The 18028-nt window shown below is 35.9% G+C and overlaps 1 protein-coding gene, 1 long non-coding RNA gene and 1 other non-coding gene across 3 annotated transcripts in view; 1 reads left to right on the forward strand and 2 right to left on the reverse strand.

The window, feature by feature from the left end:
• LOC131165029 (carotenoid 9,10(9',10')-cleavage dioxygenase 1) overlaps positions 1-11767 on the forward strand; it is a 38362-nt gene extending 26595 nt beyond the window's left edge. Inside the window, exons 10-14 of the mRNA XM_058122646.1 lie at positions 1500-1617; positions 1699-1800; positions 2010-2261; positions 9446-9557; positions 11514-11767. Coding sequence (XP_057978629.1) covers positions 1500-1617; positions 1699-1800; positions 2010-2261; positions 9446-9557; positions 11514-11543 — 614 coding nt within the window. The 3' untranslated portion in view covers positions 11544-11767. The remainder of the gene's footprint in view (positions 1-1499; positions 1618-1698; positions 1801-2009; positions 2262-9445; positions 9558-11513) is intronic.
• A 1888-nt stretch (positions 11768-13655) lies between these two features.
• Positions 13656-17072, reverse strand: LOC131165030 (uncharacterized). Its single transcript, XR_009139393.1, has 2 exons — positions 16973-17072; positions 13656-16463 (listed from the first exon to the last, which is right to left on the reverse strand). It is a non-coding gene; the product is annotated as an uncharacterized LOC131165030 (long non-coding RNA).
• On the reverse strand, positions 16333-16469 carry LOC131165167 (small nucleolar RNA snoR130). Its single transcript, XR_009139487.1, has one exon. It is a non-coding gene; the product is annotated as a small nucleolar RNA snoR130 (small nucleolar RNA).
• Positions 17073-18028: the final 956 nt, after the last annotated feature.

Below are 18028 nucleotides of genomic sequence, written 5' to 3' on the forward strand. Positions count from 1 at the left end.
TAAAGAGAGTTGAAGACTGCGGAATATCGATTGAAAAGGAGAGGTATCAGAGATTGGTTGGTAAACTAATCTGTCTATCACATACCAGACCCGACATCGCATTTGCAGTAAGTGCGGTAGGCCAACACATGCATTCACCAAAGAAAACTCACCTAGAGGCCGTGTACAAGATTTTTTCAGGTATCTCAAGGGTTCACTGGGCAAAGGACTCTTCTTCAAGAAGTGTGAAAGCAAGGAAGTAGAAGTTTTCACAGATGCTGATTGGGCAGGATCAGCAAAAGATATTACATCTACGACCGGGTATTGCACCTTTGTATGGGGAAATTTGGTGACTTGGAGGAGTAAAAAACAGAATGTAGTGGCTCGAAGTAGTGCTGAAGCTGAGTTCAAGGCAATTGCACAAGGGATATGTGAAGGGTTGTGATTACGGAAACTTTTGGAAGAACTACAGATTACAGTGAAGTTTCCTATCAAACTCTACTGTGATAACAAAGTAGCCATCAGTATCTCTCTTAATCCAGTTCAACATGACAAGACTAAGCATGTAGAAGTGGACTAACACTTTGTCAAGGAACAAACAACGGACATTTTTACCAAAGGGTTAGCCCGACAGAGTTTTGATGATTTCATTTGCAAGTTGGATGTGATCAATATCTATGATCCAACTTGAGGGGGAATGTAGAAATCCCAAGTATCTTGGAGTGATTTAGGGGATATTTATGTAGAAAATTGTCTGTTATTTAGAGAGATTATTTTAGGAGATTGTTTCCATATTTAGCATACCCAATTGTATTTCATGTATTGGCTTGTACAAATTATTAAATTTCAAGAAATACAGTATACATATTCTGATTTCATATATACTTAAAGGAGAACTCTACTCATCAAAGAAAATTATCATCAGAATTTTTTACAGGTGATTTGTTGAAATTGAGTGAAGGTGAAAAAGTTAACACATCCTAAGATACCATATAACTTGTGAAAAGTTCTTGTGACGGTTTTCAAGTAATAAATAGTAAAACTTATATTTAAAGGCGAGGCAGAAGGAAGGTGGGGTGAAGAATATGTGCAAAGAAAAAATTGTTTAATGGATTTGTGTAAGAAAGAAAGAGGGGTTTAACTAAAATTAATGAAAATTAGTAGTTGAGGAGGTGAGGAGAGTGAATGAGACATTGGAGAAGAAAATTATTTGTGATGATAATGGAAAGAAGAAATATTTAGGAAAGGGGAAAAGATAAAGATTTTTATTTATTTCTCAATAAAACTAACATTATTAGATAATGTACAAAATTGCCCTTGTAAAATCTTCCCTTAATATTGACACCTGAAACACGAACACAAGTTGTTTCAATCCACTAATCTGTCATATTTAGTGTTTAGATTTTCCTATTGTATCATTTATAGATACCATTCATAGGCTTCCATAGCTTTTTATTGCTTGAAGTTGGTCTCATTGTACATCTTGATTCTTGGCCTTTTTTGCGGCTTCCTTTCACTAGCCAATGCTTGGGAGGAAGAGGATGAAGTTGTTTTGATCACTTGCCGCCTTGAGAATCCCAATTTGGACTTGGTCAGTGGGACTGTGAAAGAAAAGCTTGAAAATTTCAAAAATGAACTGTAAGACAACTTTGAACATTTTGTAAATAAGTGCCTACTCTAGACTGATAAGACATTCATGATTGTAGTTATTCTTTTCAGGTATGAGATGAGATTCAACCTAAAAACTGGCTTAGCTGCACAAAGAAAACTTTCAGCCCCTGCTGTAGACTTTCCGAGGGTAAATGAGAGCTATACCGGCAGGTACGTGCCTGCCTTTTTCTTAATTATTTGAAATTTCAATTTGTATCGTCTTGAGAGAGTTTAAATTGGCAAAAGCCACAGATATATAGTACCCAGATGCAAACATATATATATATAATTTTATTTTTTCAAGGTCATTAAATCATTTTGCAGCCAATTCTCTTATACGTTTCAAAACCCTACTTGCTTCTATTCTCATGGGAATTCAGGAAACAACAATATGTATATGGAACCATACTGGACAGCATTGCAAAAGTCACGGGAATTATAAAATTTGATTTGCATGGTGAACCAGTGACTAGAAAAACAAAGCTTGAAGTTGGAGGAAATGTTCAAGGCATCTTTGACCTGGGAGCAAGTAAATTTGGTTCAGAGGCTATATTTGTTCCTTGCGAGCCTGGCATAACCTCTGAAGAAGATGATGGCTACTTAATATTTTTTGTACATGATGAGAACACCGGGTATCTATCTTCACTTTTCACATTATCATTGAGAATATAATGTCCCTTTAATCATTTTTTATAGACATGAAAATCATTTGTTTTAATGCATGTGGTTAGAATTGAACTGACGCATTCCATCTACATTTTCCAAAGCACATGTATTCCCCCTCTGGTAAAAATAAAAAATAAAAAATGAAAAGAAAGAAGAGAGAGAGAGAGAGAGAGAGAGAGAGAGACATGCATATCACATTTTTGCAATGCCTCTAAATACCCTAAATATTGAAAGGAGAAGTCAACTGCCTTGTTTTGGCTAGGAGAATTTCTTCCTCCTTGTACATTCCTTTTTCTCTTAACAGTTTTTTCCCTCTATAAAATTATTAACACCAGAACCATCCAAAGTCCAACCCATGATATTCCCACTACAGAAATAATGAAGGGAATCCAACAACATAAGAAATGAAGGTCCACCGCTTTAACAATTCTTTTTTTTTTTCTATATAAGATTATTAACACCAGAAGTGTCCAGAGTCCAAACCTGGATATCCCCATTGCAGAAAAGAAGAAGCTCCGTCGCTTCCTATCATTAAGGTTACGTTTAGTTTGTGGGATGTCTATTCCTTGGAATAGAATAGTTTAAACGTGGATTTGATGACTTACAAAAGAAAATGTTTTGTTCATCATAGAGCAAGTGGCAATGCAAAATGTTTTTATGGATCTATAGCATGGAATAGACAAAAAATGCCTATTCTTAAATTTCACTATGAGGATGTCTATTTTTATCGTATTCCATATTGGACAGAATACTAAACATTTGCATGAATGAGTTTATTCTAAATTGTTACATCCCTATACATTTTGTTTATTACATTTCTATCTTATTCTATTCTACTCCTAGTGATAGACATACCATAAACCAAATGTAATCTAAGATCTCTACAAAATGAAAATCCCAAGAAACATGGTCATAATTAAGTGACGAAAAAAGTGAAGGAAATTCAAGTGAAAAAATTTGCTCTCCCAGCCTCCCAAAAACTAACCTGATAACCATCTCTCACTTCAAATTTTTTACAAGGACGGAAAAGGGGAAATACTTGCCAAAATGATATTCTATGGACCTTCTTGAGTCACTTGCAGGTTGAATTTTCTCTTGATTGCTTTCTGCTAAAGAGGATTAATTTCCAAAGTGAAACACCATAACCATTTACCCACAAGGGCTATGTTCTTAGACACTAATAAGTTGCCAAGATCCACACCCTCCTCACTCTTAAGACCCTACCAGTGACAACCTCCCAACCACAAGATGATCTCTTTTCTCCCCCACTCATGACAAAAAAAATCTCTCATAATCCTCTCAAATCTATCGGCAATCCAAATGTCGGCAGGGCTAATCCCACACATCGGCACGTGAGTGAATTTCTGGTCACCTTATTCTTTTTTTTTCTTTTTTTCCTCTGACATGCTCTAATTCCTTCTCTAGACTATATTATCAAGCTGTTAGGTCAGTTTTTTGCTAAAAAATATCTATTTTTTCCAACTATGCACTCGCGGAATTCCATTAATGTTTGTTCAAGGCTTGTGAAGGCTTCTTTGTGATTTTTTTGGAGTCGTGGCAGCATTCATATGTTCATTTGTGAGGATGTGGCAGTGCTATATCCGTCAGTGAGTTGTCCACCTCATCCGTGGCAGTGCGGCACCCAAGGAATGGTTGTTTGATGCTTCGTGAAGCTGTTTATTAAGTTAATGAGTTTATTGAGTCTGAAACAGTTGGAATTGCTGTGTTTTTTGATTCACTATTCTAATTCCTTCCATATACCAAAATATCAAGCTGTTAGGCATGTGTTTTCGCTCCATGATCCAATCTTTGTTGTGATAATGCACTGATGGTAATTTGTTAGTTGTTGTTTGGTGTTAGTATGGTCATTGGTGACCTTCTTGGAGCAGTGGCAGTTCATAAGCCTCTTTTTTTTCTTTTGGTGTGTGAGGCTGTGGCAGTATTGCTTTCTTGGGGCTGCATCTTGAGGTTCTTGGTGATTTGTTCATGGTAGTTTTGGTGTTTCACCTCTCCAATTGTTCCAGTACTGAGTGTTGCTTTCTTGGGGCTGCGTGTGAGTTTCTTGATGCAATGGCAGCGATGTACTGATTTATCTGTGGCTTGTTAATGGTGGGTCACCTTGTCTTCCAACTGTTCCAGCAATTAATGTTATGATCATTGGTCTGAGTTTGTGAATGTTGGGATGGCATTTGCAAAGCCCAAAAGTATGATTCCTTCGTTAGTCACTTGTTTGAGTGAATCGCATACTGTGACTATATATAATAGGAGGAATATTCCAGGTTTCTATAGTATCAATTGTCTTAACAAGCATCTTAACACATTGTTTCTTTTGCCCAAAAAGGTAATCCTACAGTCTGTATGTCATCTAGTACCATTCCTACTAGTCCTTGGATTATTGATTCTGCTGCCACTTATCATATAATAGGTGCAAGTGTGCAACCAACTTCTTTTCTGATCGCCAATATCCTTAAAATCTACCTTAAGTTACTCTTGTTGATGGGTCCACTATTGCTGCTAAGGGGATAGGAACAGTAAATCCTCCTCCTTCAATCTCTCCTACTTCTTCTTTATTCATTCCTAAATCTCCTTTCAATCTTATGTCAGTCAATAAGCTTACAAAGTCACTAAGTTGTTCTATCACATTCCCTCCCGATTCTGTGGTTATTTAGGATCCGAAGACGGGAAAGACAATTGGCACAGGACATGAGGCTCGTGGACTTTACTACTTTGAGTCTTCTTCATCCAATGCTTGCACAATCGCAGCTACACTACTTCAAATCCATTGTTGTCTTGGTTGTAAGTTCTTGGACAAGTTAAAACAGCTTGTTCATACATTGAGTTCTGTGTCTAATCTTGAGCGTGAGTCCTGTCAATTGGGCAAGCATCATCGTCTTCCCTTAGCTCCCCAGGTCAACAAACGGGTGGTTAGTCCTTTCATGCTTGTCCATTATGATATTTGGGGTCCTAGTCATGTGACATCAATGTTGGGGTTTTGGTACTTTGTTACATTTATTGATGACTACTCTAGGATGACTTGGTTCTATTTAATGAAAGATCGTTCTGAGTTGTTTGATATCTTTTGTGCTTTCTATTCCCAAATGAAGGCTCAATTTGACATGTCAGTTAGGATACTTCGTAGTGATAAATGTTAAACAGTACTTCAATACCCAATTTAGTGCTTATATGACTAACTATGGTATAATCCATCAGTCCTCTTGTGCCCACACTCCACAACAAAATGGAGTTGTAAAGCGGAAAAATAGACATATTCTTGAAGTCACTTGTACCCTATTGTATCAAATGAATGTCCCCAAAGTCTTTTGGAGGGATGCTATGCTCACAGCTTGCTCCCTCATCAATAAAATGCCATCCTTTGTCCTTGGTGATAAAATTCCATATTCAGTTATCTTTCCTAAGGCTCCGTTGTTCTCCCTTCCTCATATATTTGGTTGGGTGTCCTTTGTGCATCAGTTTTCTCCAAGAATGGATAATTTGGATCCTCGTTCTATCAAATGTATTTTTTTTTTGGCTATTCCTATACTCAAAAGGGATATCGATGTTATAGTCCTAGTTTACATCAATTCTTTGTCTTTGCTGATGTCACTTTTTTTGACTCTACACCATACTACTCTGATTCCTTGCATTCTGTTGACCTTGATGAGTCCCTTCCTCTGCCTTACCTTCTAGATCCAAACCTAGCATCTACGCCCAATCCTCCTACATCTTCATCTAGTTTGAGTCCTCGTCACTTGAATCAAATCAATTTGCATGTATACACACGGTGACTCAAGGAGAAGTGCCTTCTCTAGCTTCTATTATCGTGCCTCTAGTTCTCTCATCGGATGACCTTATTTCTCGTGATGTTGATCCTCCAATAGCTGTTTGAAAAGGTAAACGCACTTGTACCCAACATTCGATCTCTAATTTTGTTTGTTATGATTTCTTGTCGCCCTTTTATTACTGTTTTGGTAGTACTTTGTCTTCTATTGCTCTTCCAAGATCAATTTCTGAAGCCCTATCCCATTCTGGGTGGAGGACAACAATGGTTGAAAAGATGAGTGCACTACATGATAATGATACTTGGGATTTGGTATGTCTTCCTCCTGATAAGTCTATGGTTGGTTGTCGCTGGGTGTACAATGTAGAAGTCAATCCTAATGGTTCTTTGGCTCTTTTGAAGGCTTGTCTTGTTGCTAAGGGGTATACTCAGGTGTATGGTTTGGATTATTTAGACACATTCTTCCTGGTTGCTAAACTTGCCTCCGTATATTTGTTTGTTTCTTTAGTCACCACTTGTCTTTGGCCTCTACATTAGTTAGATGTGAAGAATGCTTTCCTACTTGGTAATCTTCATGAGGAGGTATATATGGAGAAACCCCTTGGGTTTGTTGCTCAGGGGGAGTCAGGCTTAGCATGTTGGCTCAAGAAGTCATTGTATAGATTAAAAAAATCTCCAAGAGCATGGATGTGGATGACATTGTGATCACTGGTGATGATGATCATGGCATCCAAGACCTAAAGCTTTTTCTATAGAGTAAGTTTCAGACCAAAGACTTGGGACCATTGATGTACTTCTTAGGTCTAGAAGTAACAAGATCTTGTATGAGAACTGTCTTTTCAAAAAGGAAGTATGTTCTTGATCTTTTAGATGAGACGGGGCTGTTGGGATCTAAATCTGTTGATACATCCATGGATCTCAATAGTAAGTTAATGCCAGATAAGGGTGATTTGTTGCCTAACCCAAGTCGGTACCAGAGGTTTATTGGAAAGTTGAATTATCTCACAGTCATTCGACTAGATATATCCTTTGCAACAAGTGTTGTGAGTCAATTTATCAATTCCCCAAGAACAAGTCTTTGGGATGCAATGATTCGCATTTTGAGATATCTCAAAGGTGCACCTGGGAGAGGTCTCTTATATCAAGATCGTGCTCACACTCATATTCAAGGATATATAGATGCAGATTGGGCTAGATCACCATCCGATCGAAGATCCACAACCAGGCATTGTATCTTTGTCGGTGGTAATTTGGTGACTTGGAAAAGTAAGAAACAAACTGTGGTTACTAGGCTAGTTGAGTTAGAGTATAGGGCTATGATGCACACTATATGTGAACTTGTTTGGCCAGAGAACATGTTGAAAGAACTAGGTTTTCCACATTCTCAGCCTATGTAGTTAATGTGTGATATTTGAGTTGCTATTCATATTTGCCTCCAACCCTATCTTCCATGAGCGGACAAAGCACATTGAAGTTGATTGCCACTTTATTTGAGAGAAACTTGTACTGAAGCTCATTACGACCACGCATGTGAAGTCTGAGTTTCAGCGTGCTGATTTGTCACTAAAGCCTTGGAAGATGCTCATGTGAAATTCATTTGTAACAGGCTAGGAGCATATGATATATATGCTCCAACTTGAGGGGGAGTGTGAATGGTTATTTAGTCTTTTAGCATTATTATTATGTGTCAAAAGTTTTGTTAGTAATAAGTGAGTTAGTAAGGGTAATATGGTCATTCATATTGTACTTACATATATTATAAATAGAGGGAGAGACCTATCATTGAGTTTAGGTCTCCCATTTTACCCAATTACTCAACAAAGACATTCAGAAACCTTAGCAACCACAGGATCCAGAAGCTTGCCAAGTGAGTATTACCACCTAAAGAAACTGCCAAATAAGTCAAAGTCACTCTTAACACCCCACAACGCACAAGCCTAGAAAAACTAGAAGTCATCTCTAGACTCAAATTAAGAGCCCCTAAAGCACATTTACCCAAATTAAATCTAAGCCCAACGAAAAATCTGCATAGTAAGAAACAAATGGAGGCCCTATCATCAGAAAAAAAATAATATAATATGTGATAATGTAAAGTGCGATATGACTGCAGACCCATCGCTATGGCCTGTACATATCCTCTATCAATTGTCCTCCTAACCATCCTATTTAAAACAACTGCAGTCAAAACAAAAAGAAACGGATAAAGGATTCCCTGCAACAATCCGAAATCAAGTCTTGAATTCTCCATTAATAATCACCCAAAAAGTAGTAGAAAGTCAACTGTAATCCACTTTCTGCATCTCACACAAAAACCCTCCCTAACTAAAACTCTAAGAAGCTCTGACTCACCCTATAATAAGCCTTCTCAATATCCAATTTTAACAATAATCCTCTCCTATTTATCTGCTTTACTTCTCCAACAATATCATTATCCACAAGAACATCTAAATTCTAACTACTTCCAACAGAAGCAGATTGGGAACGAGAAAGTGTGCGCCACACGGCATCTTTAAGCCTATGAGGGAGGACTTCTGTTAGTCATATACACACTCGTAACCAAACTTTCCGAAAATCATTAACCATGGTTTGATTGTTTTCAGGGACTAAATCACAGAATTCCTGAAGAACTTTGAATCAGTTACTTAACTTGGCTTTAGAGATTGTGTTCCAGAAGGACCTCGGTTCAGGTCTTGTTATTAATATTTTTGCCCTGTTATGCATGCGATAGTGCACTCTTTTGTTTGTGTCTGCGCACCTGTTCAAGTTCATCTGTTTGCCTCTTCATGTGTGAGATGGGATCGCACATGAAGGGGAGTGTTGAATACTTGACATAACATTGTTAGCCCATTGCCTAATAGTCTAAGCTCTAGGTGAAGTAAGCAATTCTTTGATTAGATGTGCTTTTGTAAATAAACATATCTGGCTTCATAACCAACCAATACTTACCTGTGAGGCTGTGACCAACCTCCCCTAGTTGATAGATGATCCCCCATGTAGTAGTGTTATTGTAAAATTAGCTTCATTTAAATTTGTGTTTCTGACTAGAGAATGAATTTTTATAATGAATCTTTAACATGGATCTATAATGTCAACCATATGGAGTACAATGCAATAGAGTTCTAAGCCAATTTTCCTTCTTAACAAATGCTCTGTGCTTGGCCCAGAGTGTATAACTTCTATGAGCCAATTTTTTTTTTTCCTAGACCCACAAAGGGCAACTTATATAGAAGAATGCTATTTCTTGTATAGATATTTTTATTTTGTGTATAGAGCTGAGGAGACTGATGTTTTGTGACTAAAATTTAGATTTTAGACTTTTAACACCTTGTTGAAGTGAACACAGCATAATCTTATTGTTGATTTTTTATGCAGAAAATCGTATGTGAATGTAATTGATGCAAAAACAATGTCAGCGGATCCTATTGCAATTGTTGAACTGCCTCATAGAGTGCCATATGGATTCCATGCCTTCTTTGTAACAGAGGTTAGTATAAATTAATTTTGGATCCAGATGCTTTCTTTAGTAACAACCCCTCCCAAGGAAAAAAAAACAAAAACAAAAACAAAACAAAAATGAAAGCAAACAATAAAAGGAGGGGGGGCACATTGCATGCCCCTGTCCCCTCTGCCCTATCTTTTAAGATGTGTATCAAGAGGGGGGCTGTCTTGCCTGCCTGTCATTTTCTTTTTCTTTTTTTATCTTTTAAGATTTGTATTGATGAATTTAGAGCTGGTATAAATTTTGAGGTAGGTACATGGTCATATGCTTTAATTTCACAGGTTTTGAATGATCTTGGACTAAGTACATTGAACATTACTATAGTAAAACTAGGAACAGAAATAAAAGAACTGTGACAATTCATGACAGACCAGTAGATATGTGTCCAGTCTTCGTCTTTGTATGTACATCCATGGGAAAGGGGATAAGAGGAATGGCAGAAATGAAACATACGGATGAAGTGGAAAAGTGCATATAGATTGTTGTGTGATGTTAAATACCAATTATAATGTAGAGGAAAATTTTATAGAACAGATCTAAGGCCAATCATTTTTGATTGTTTGGCATCTAAGCAGTGAAGAAACTGCACCTGTAGTTGTAAAACTAACAAACTTGAATGAGGACGTGAAGATGTATGACTAGTAAGATAAGATTAATAAAAATTATAAGAAAGAAAATAGGAGAGAGAATAAGAAATGTGTGCATTGTTGAAAGCAATGTAGTACATCTCGAGGACAAGAAGAGACATGTAAAATGTTCATAATGTATAACGAACAACCAGTAAAACACATTCTGATTCTGGTTTGAATAATGAATATGTTGCAAGGGTAAGAGGATGGTAGGACTGAAAGGGTTCAAATTAGCAGAAGAAACATGACATCCTATGGTTAGAATACATGGATGTTGGTAGAAATAAATGCATTAGTAGAAAATTTGTGCAATGATCTAAGTGGTTGAGATTATAATACTAATAGAGTCAGTAGAATTTTTGTAAAAAATTTTGCACAAACTATGCAAAACTATAAAAAGTAATGGAAGTAGTGGTAGACCATTAACTCAAGATCTCAGGAAGGTCAGATAATATTTCTGATGGGAAATTCTATGTATCATGGAAATCAGCATATCTGTTTTCCCCTATTCCTTTACCCCCCCTGATTGTTTACTTTTACAAAAGAGATGGATATTAACTGCCACGGTATTGATGATGCGAATGGCCAACCCTGTGATGTAGCAGTTCTTGGATAAAATTTTCAACTTCAAAAGCGACTTATGATCTGGATCCAATATGGGCAGAATATAAGTTGAAATTATCTTGGCCATTAGAATATTCTGGAAGCAATTCAAAAAATTGATTCTCTTTCTTGTTTTATGATTTATGGTAGCCAATTTTGGTTATCTTGCAATGAAGAAAAATATGAAGGGAAAATAGGAGCTTGATTATGAAGATACTTGTAGGCCTGGGGATGTTCAACCAGACTTGCTGCCATTGCATGCATCTTTTTGGCATTACTTATAGTGAAATCTTGTAAAAGTACATTTGAACATGGCATTGATCTTTATATCATTGTTGTAAAGGTTTTTCGTTCTTTATTTTTTACTTTTTTGGTTCTAATCAAACCTTAAATTCCATCAGTGAGAAAACTTGACTTTTAATTTTTATTAGTTTGATTGATTCTTATAGTCTTCGTGGAAAGTAATACATATTTACTTTCTAGATCATTTTGAACAAATTGTTCAGGACTGTTGAGAGTATAAATACACTAGCACTAATTGCTTGATTGTTTTTAGAGCTTCCTACAGCACTATGCTTCATAGTTTAATCTTGGTTTAATTGCTTTCTGCTAGTATTTTCACTTTGAAAGCTGCCACCTTGGAAGCTGATTTTCCCTGTGACTATTAATGAATTTTTTTTCCCCTCTGCTGCTCATAATATTTTAACAGGAACAGCTTCAAGAACAAGCAAAATTCTGAACTGCCCCAAGTGTTATATTTGCACGCATGATAAAATTCTTTTCAGAGGACCTGTGGGCGTATGCAGGTCTATGTAAAATAAAGAACCATCTCCATATCTTCCTGCCTGGTAATGTTTCTGTTTATACGTATATGTATACCAGCTAAGGGTGTGAACTTTAGTCGAACATGAGAATTGTATTTTGAGAATAGCTTTCCTTAAAAATAACTTGAACCATTCTGTATTTTATAGTACATCCCAATTGCAGAGTACTTAAGGTGGACATGCAAACTGAAGCTGCATGCCTAAGTGTTTGCTTAGCTCGTGACACTAGGCGTGATCCTTGGGACACCCCAGTAGATAACTTTTTACATTTCAACAGGATAATATAATTCATGCACTTCAATTCATAAGTGTGTTTTGTTGGCATTGCCCGAGACCTCTTTGTTAATGAGGAATGGATGTATCATTAGTGCTGGTAACACATTTAAAAGGATACACTTTCACTAAACATTTATCAAAACCATTGATGCAATCTAGATTTGGAGTAACAGTAATGACGACAGCCATGATGAAGATAGTTACTTCACTAGCCATTTATGAGAAAAACCTACGCCTTCTACTCCATGGCCACCAGCTCCTACACCTTGACCACGGTCGCCCTCATCGAGGTAGTTACTTCATTAGCCATTGACGAGAAAAGCCAACACCTTCTACTCCATGGTCACCAGCTCCTACACCTGCCAACACCTTCCTCCTCCTGAGCCTGACCACGATCACCCACATCGACAATGATGCTGAAGGTAGTTACTTCCCATTGACGAGAAAAGCCAACACCTATTCCATGGCCACCAATTCCAACACCTGCCTCCTACAATCACCCACACCATTTGATTAATAGCGCCACTAACCAAATGGGGATAATAGATGGTCCTCCAGCATAAGCTCAGGTGGTAAGGAGGTTCATTAGATGGTTTTGGACAAAGGTGAAGTTTGGGGTTCAAATAGTGCACATCCACGATTTACCTCTTACGTGTAGTTTGAGGGCACAACTGGCATAGGTGTGGAATTAGTTTGGCGTGTAAGTTTAGGAAATCCGGTGTATCCAAAAAAAGTTGGGGACAATAGATACTGAAATACAACTAAAATACAATATTCCCTCTAAAGGAAAAGTATTTCAATAATTTGATAGGCAAACCATGTAGCAAGGTCCAGATAGAATGGCCACTTGGAAGGATATGGTTTAGTTGAGCATCATGAGAAAATATGTGAAAAAAAAAAATTTTAAAAAATTACTTTTCCAGTGCCTTTTTTCTTTATATCAAATAAACAAATATTACTAAAAAGAGCAAAAGAGACTAACATGAGTCTATCAAAAAGATAATGACCTTTTGTATTTCAAAATTTTTAGGACCCTTAAGATTTGCCAAAAAATAATAACACAAATTTTCCCTTATATTTAGCAAGAAGACAAGTCCTTCGAAATAAGATTTTTATTTTTTTTTAATAAATCTTAAAGAATGTTAATGAAAATTTTGAAATCTATCCCTATCTAATTACCAAAGCTCAATGAAGGTTTATGTTTTCTCCTATTAAGAATTTAAGAATGAAATTTTATTCAAATTCACATTTCCTCATATTACACACACACAATGCTTAAGTCCCACTTAGTGAAGTTGACTATATAAATTTTTTGCCAATTCATATATATAATTAGGAAAAAAAATAATTCTATATATATATATATATATATATATATATTCTTAAAGAATTTCTTATGTTTCAAATGAGATGTAATCTTCTTGCAGTGTATAAAAGGAATTTTATTCATCAAGTGATAAATAGATAAAAATTGAGAAACTTTATTATCTTGTAGAAGGAATGGAAAAAGAGAGGATACATCTTATGGTTTGTCTATGCTACAAAATCTTAGCTGAATTGTTTAGTGACCAAATTGGAAACCATTTCAACTATAAAAGAAACATAAAATGTAAAAGAATATATTTTCTATTTGTAGCTCAATAAATTAAATGGCATCTTATATAAATTTTAAGTGTGATGATACTATTCGAACAAAGAACAGAAAGGGAGACAATAGATAACCAAATTATGGAATTAAATTAAACTAAAAGAGAAAACCAGACATCTAATCTCTATTAAAAAGATGTCATTTCATCATTTTGTCACAAAAAATTTCTCGGTTACACCTCAATATTAAAATGACAAAGGGTACACGGGGGAAGCTTAATAAGGCCTTGGAATAAGAACAAATGTATACAAAAGTTCATAGCCAATGCATCAATAAGAGCAGATGTATTAAAACCAGAACATCTACTTTTTGCAAGCAAACAGCATTAACTGAACAGTAGCAAAGTTACCAGCAAAAGGTATATGCTCAAACAGTCAAGCTCCTTGATTTCCAAATGTGGTAGGTCGAGGCAACTCAAGCCAACTTACAGACTACAGCAGCCGAATTGAGCCCAGAACACAAATCTGACTAATTCTTCATTCCTGCAGTATCTCCCGCAGTTGATCTCCTTTGCAGCATTGGAACCAATGAAAGACTGTCCACCAATGTGACGCTTGAACCAAACCGGAGAATACCAACTGATATCTAAATTTCTCTCTTATTTAGTCCCAAGCAGTGTGAATCCAAAAGCACATCAATGCCGTGTTTGGGAGCATGGGTTTCGGACCTTAGACTTGGATTTGAAAGAATTTGGATAAATTTCAATACAATTTTGTATTCTATCTTATTCAAATCTAATAAAAATCCAAATCCAAGCTGTCTCCAAACATGGGTAAGAGCCTTTGAAATCCAGGGAGCTTTATTCTCCACAAAAGCATCAGGGCAAAAGTCCACGTCAGCCCTAATTGCAGCAATTATTGGATATATCCTTCTCAGCAAGACCAAGAATTATCAACTAGCAAGACCAAACTCAAAAGGGGGATGAGAACAGAATGCTCAATTAATAGACTATCAGGAAGTCAATTATCATAAGAGAAAAAGTGTTACCATTATCAGTAAGGATCCTGAAGCAAAGATGAGCTGTGATTCTTGCTTTCAAGATTCTTTTCCAAGTCCATGACAAAAAGGGACTTCTTGAGGGAAATTAATAATTATGATTAAAAAGTAAAAATTTCAGTACTTAGTACCAATGTCAAGAATTACTGCTAAAAAAATCAGAAATTGTTTTTGTGAAAAGAGCTATTGAATTTCTCCAAACGTGAGTCCCCAAATGATCTTTTAATTAAAACAAGTTTATTTTAGTGTCTTCTTTTTAAAATCATGTTTAGGAAAAGAAAAAAAAAAATGTATTGCTCATTTGCTCCTCAAGTAACTTAAAGCAAGCATATGAGAAAACCAATTCACAATCAACATCAGCAAACATGGACTTGACATTATTAGGAGCAAACAAACCAACATTTCTTAAAGGTGCTAGTATAGAGTCTATAGACAGCACTCACAGGTGTGAAACAGGAGCAAGTTACTAAGAGAGTTGATAAATGCAATAGTAGCAGATGCCTACAGCAAGAAGCATATTTGAGTGGACATGCAGGGCTCAATTGTTTTCCTCTCCACATACACCTTTTGCTCTTAAAAAACACCCTCTTACGCAACTTGCCAGAATTTAGCCAATGTTCTCTGTTTTCAGGGAGCTCTAGTTCAGGAGCAGTAGCATTGGCAATATTAGTTATGCAACAGAGAATTACCATGTCAAGTCCTGTGAAGCGAAGTCTTAAGAGAATATGAAACTAGAGCAAGGCATTCAATACTCTATCCCTCAGCTGCTTTCTTTCTCAGTTCCATTAATCTCAGATGCAATATTTTATCCAAGAGAAGCCACCTTGGCATCTCTTCAAAATTCTCTTCATTGCCCTTTGCTCCTTGAATGCATCTGCAGCCAAGGGGAAAAGAAATTCCAATAGAAAATAGCATCCACACCCACTGCACCTTCCAGTGCTACTCTAATAATTCTGTGCCCCCGCAATATCTTAAACAACAAACTTGTGATTTGTCCACATTCCGTTGCCATTAGAACAACTTCTTTCACTCCTTAATTCTAGAGAATGACTTAGATGAAGTTCCCTACGTTCAATTCATCCATCCAATTCCATAGAAATAACACACCATGTAAATTGAAAAGATTGGACATACATGAATGCAAGTTACTCCACCCAAGTCATTTCCTTGATTCTACATCCTCTCTTACCAGCTTATTCACCTATAGGCTCTCTCTTCAGCCATCTGAAGTCTACCTTCAAGCCAAGGCACCTCATCCACTACTGATATATATCACAAATATGACATACTCAACTCATGAACTTCTAGATCTAGAATAAGAAAAAGACTTGTCAATGTATAACCTCACAACAGAATGTTACATAAATATTAACAATCAATAGCTGTCCTAGATAATATATATTTAAATATAATATTAACACATTGATTAATTAGTTTCTCTGCCATTCGTGTCAATGTATCCATGCCATATCATACCCATGAATTGTGTCTGTGCTCATCATATAATACATCCAAATTTAAGTGGAGAGGTATTGGATTTGGTTTTGTATTGGTTTCAAATGAGATGTATATAAAATTGTATTGAAATTTGTCCAAATCCACCAATCCAAAATTCATGCTCCCATACGCAGCATTTGGGAATACGCAAAAGATTTGGCAATTTATAAATTCATAAGGTTTTAAAAAATAGAAAGTAAAAATAACAGAGAAGCTAAAATATCAACCACAAGTTATCCTGAGCTAAAGAGCTAAAAGAAAATTCGTGTAACATCAGGAATAGCAAATACCCTCAGAATGCCTAGTCTCAACCTGGCATGAAACGTTGGTTCCTCAACCTCCGCAGCGATCTTGCAAAAGGGAGCACCGACTTTTCAAAAGTTCCATGCATGTATTCAGATTACTAAATTTTTCATCACTGGGATATCAAAATTGGGAAAGTGAAAAATGCAATTAGCATCAACATTGAGTTTTAAGTAATATAATCAAACTATGTGAGAAACAGTTCTCGGCAAAAAGCCCAAAACAACTTAAGTCTGTTGTAAACTTGTAATGTAAACCTAATAATTCACAAGAAGAAGCAAGTTGCGCCCTAAAGTCCATCCTTAGCAGATTTAACCTCTCTATATATATATATATATTCCACTGAGAAGCATAATGCCCACTTGCCTGAAACTTATGATATAAAGCAAATTGATTCAAGTTGAAAACTTTAAACCTAGGGTCAAAACGAGCATGGGTAATTTCAAAATAATGTGGGAAAAGGCAAATATGTTCCAGAATTAAATAAGTGATGCTGAAAACAATACATTCTAGCGAAACACAACGAAAGTTCAAAACTGAACCAAAAATCTGCTGCAAAACATAAACAAAAGCAAGAGTTTTGGAAAGATCGAAGTTAATAAACGTGTCCAATAGTCACCGTACATGCAGCTGGATCTAATTGCACAAATGGCGGAAAGAGACCAGAATCTGCTGAACTGAACTTGAACGGCTTGCGAGGGAGGCCAGAGCTAGGGTTTAGTGTAAGATTTGGAGGAGTCAAATAGTCTTCTTTTATAAAAAAAAAAAAAAAAAAAAAAAAATTCTAGTTTCGTAACTGTGGCCCATTATAAATAGTCTTAGGTTTAGCAAAAAATGAGGTTTTTAAAATTACATACAACCTTTTGGAAATTTGACCCCAAAAAAAAATATGTTCTATAAATTTTTTAAGGTTTAACCTTTATGGATGGATTTTAAGAGAGATTTATTGTATTTTTTAAATCAAAATTTTATATCTTCCGTCAAATCTTTAAAAAAAATTAATATCTTTTCTCCTATACGTTATTATATTCATTATATAATTATAAATTAAAAAAAAATTTAACAACTAGTGAAAATTTGTTCCAATATACCATTTTTTAAATGAAACCATGACCGAAAATAAAATAAATGTCGAGCTAGTTAACTGTAGAGAACACAAAAAGATGTGCCCAAGGCCAATAGAAAAAGAATGTAATTATGAAAGGAGGCAACTTGAAAGAGACTGGGAAAAAGAAGAGGAGTCTTTTGCTTAGGCAATTAAAGATTTTTCAAGAAAAAAAACAGTTGAGAAATAATGTAAGAAGCTTCAAAAGCTTCCATTTTCATATAGACAAAAAACCTGAGCCAACTGAAATCCTTTAAACACTTTCTTACCCAATTCGGATGAAGATTTTATTAGCTATGCAAGTCCAACACCATACATGAGCTCTAATTTAAAAAAAAAAAAAAAAAACTTCAAATATAAGAATGCTTAATAATTTTGAGGAGTTTCTGTTGGCAGTAGTTTAAGAATAAAGTAAGAAAGAAAAAGGGAAAGAAGGTTAATAGTGTAATTAAAATGAAAAAACCTAAAGAGGGCACATTTCTGCTTTTCTGTTTATGGCAGCTAACCTCGCCTCCCTTCTATCATGTTCCTCTCCTCTTTTCTGCCATGTTACAACATTAATGCATGACCTGAGT

The sequence above is a fragment of the Malania oleifera genome, chromosome 9, assembly GCF_029873635.1.
Source record: "Malania oleifera isolate guangnan ecotype guangnan chromosome 9, ASM2987363v1, whole genome shotgun sequence".
NCBI classification, from domain to species: domain Eukaryota; kingdom Viridiplantae; phylum Streptophyta; class Magnoliopsida; order Santalales; family Ximeniaceae; genus Malania; species Malania oleifera.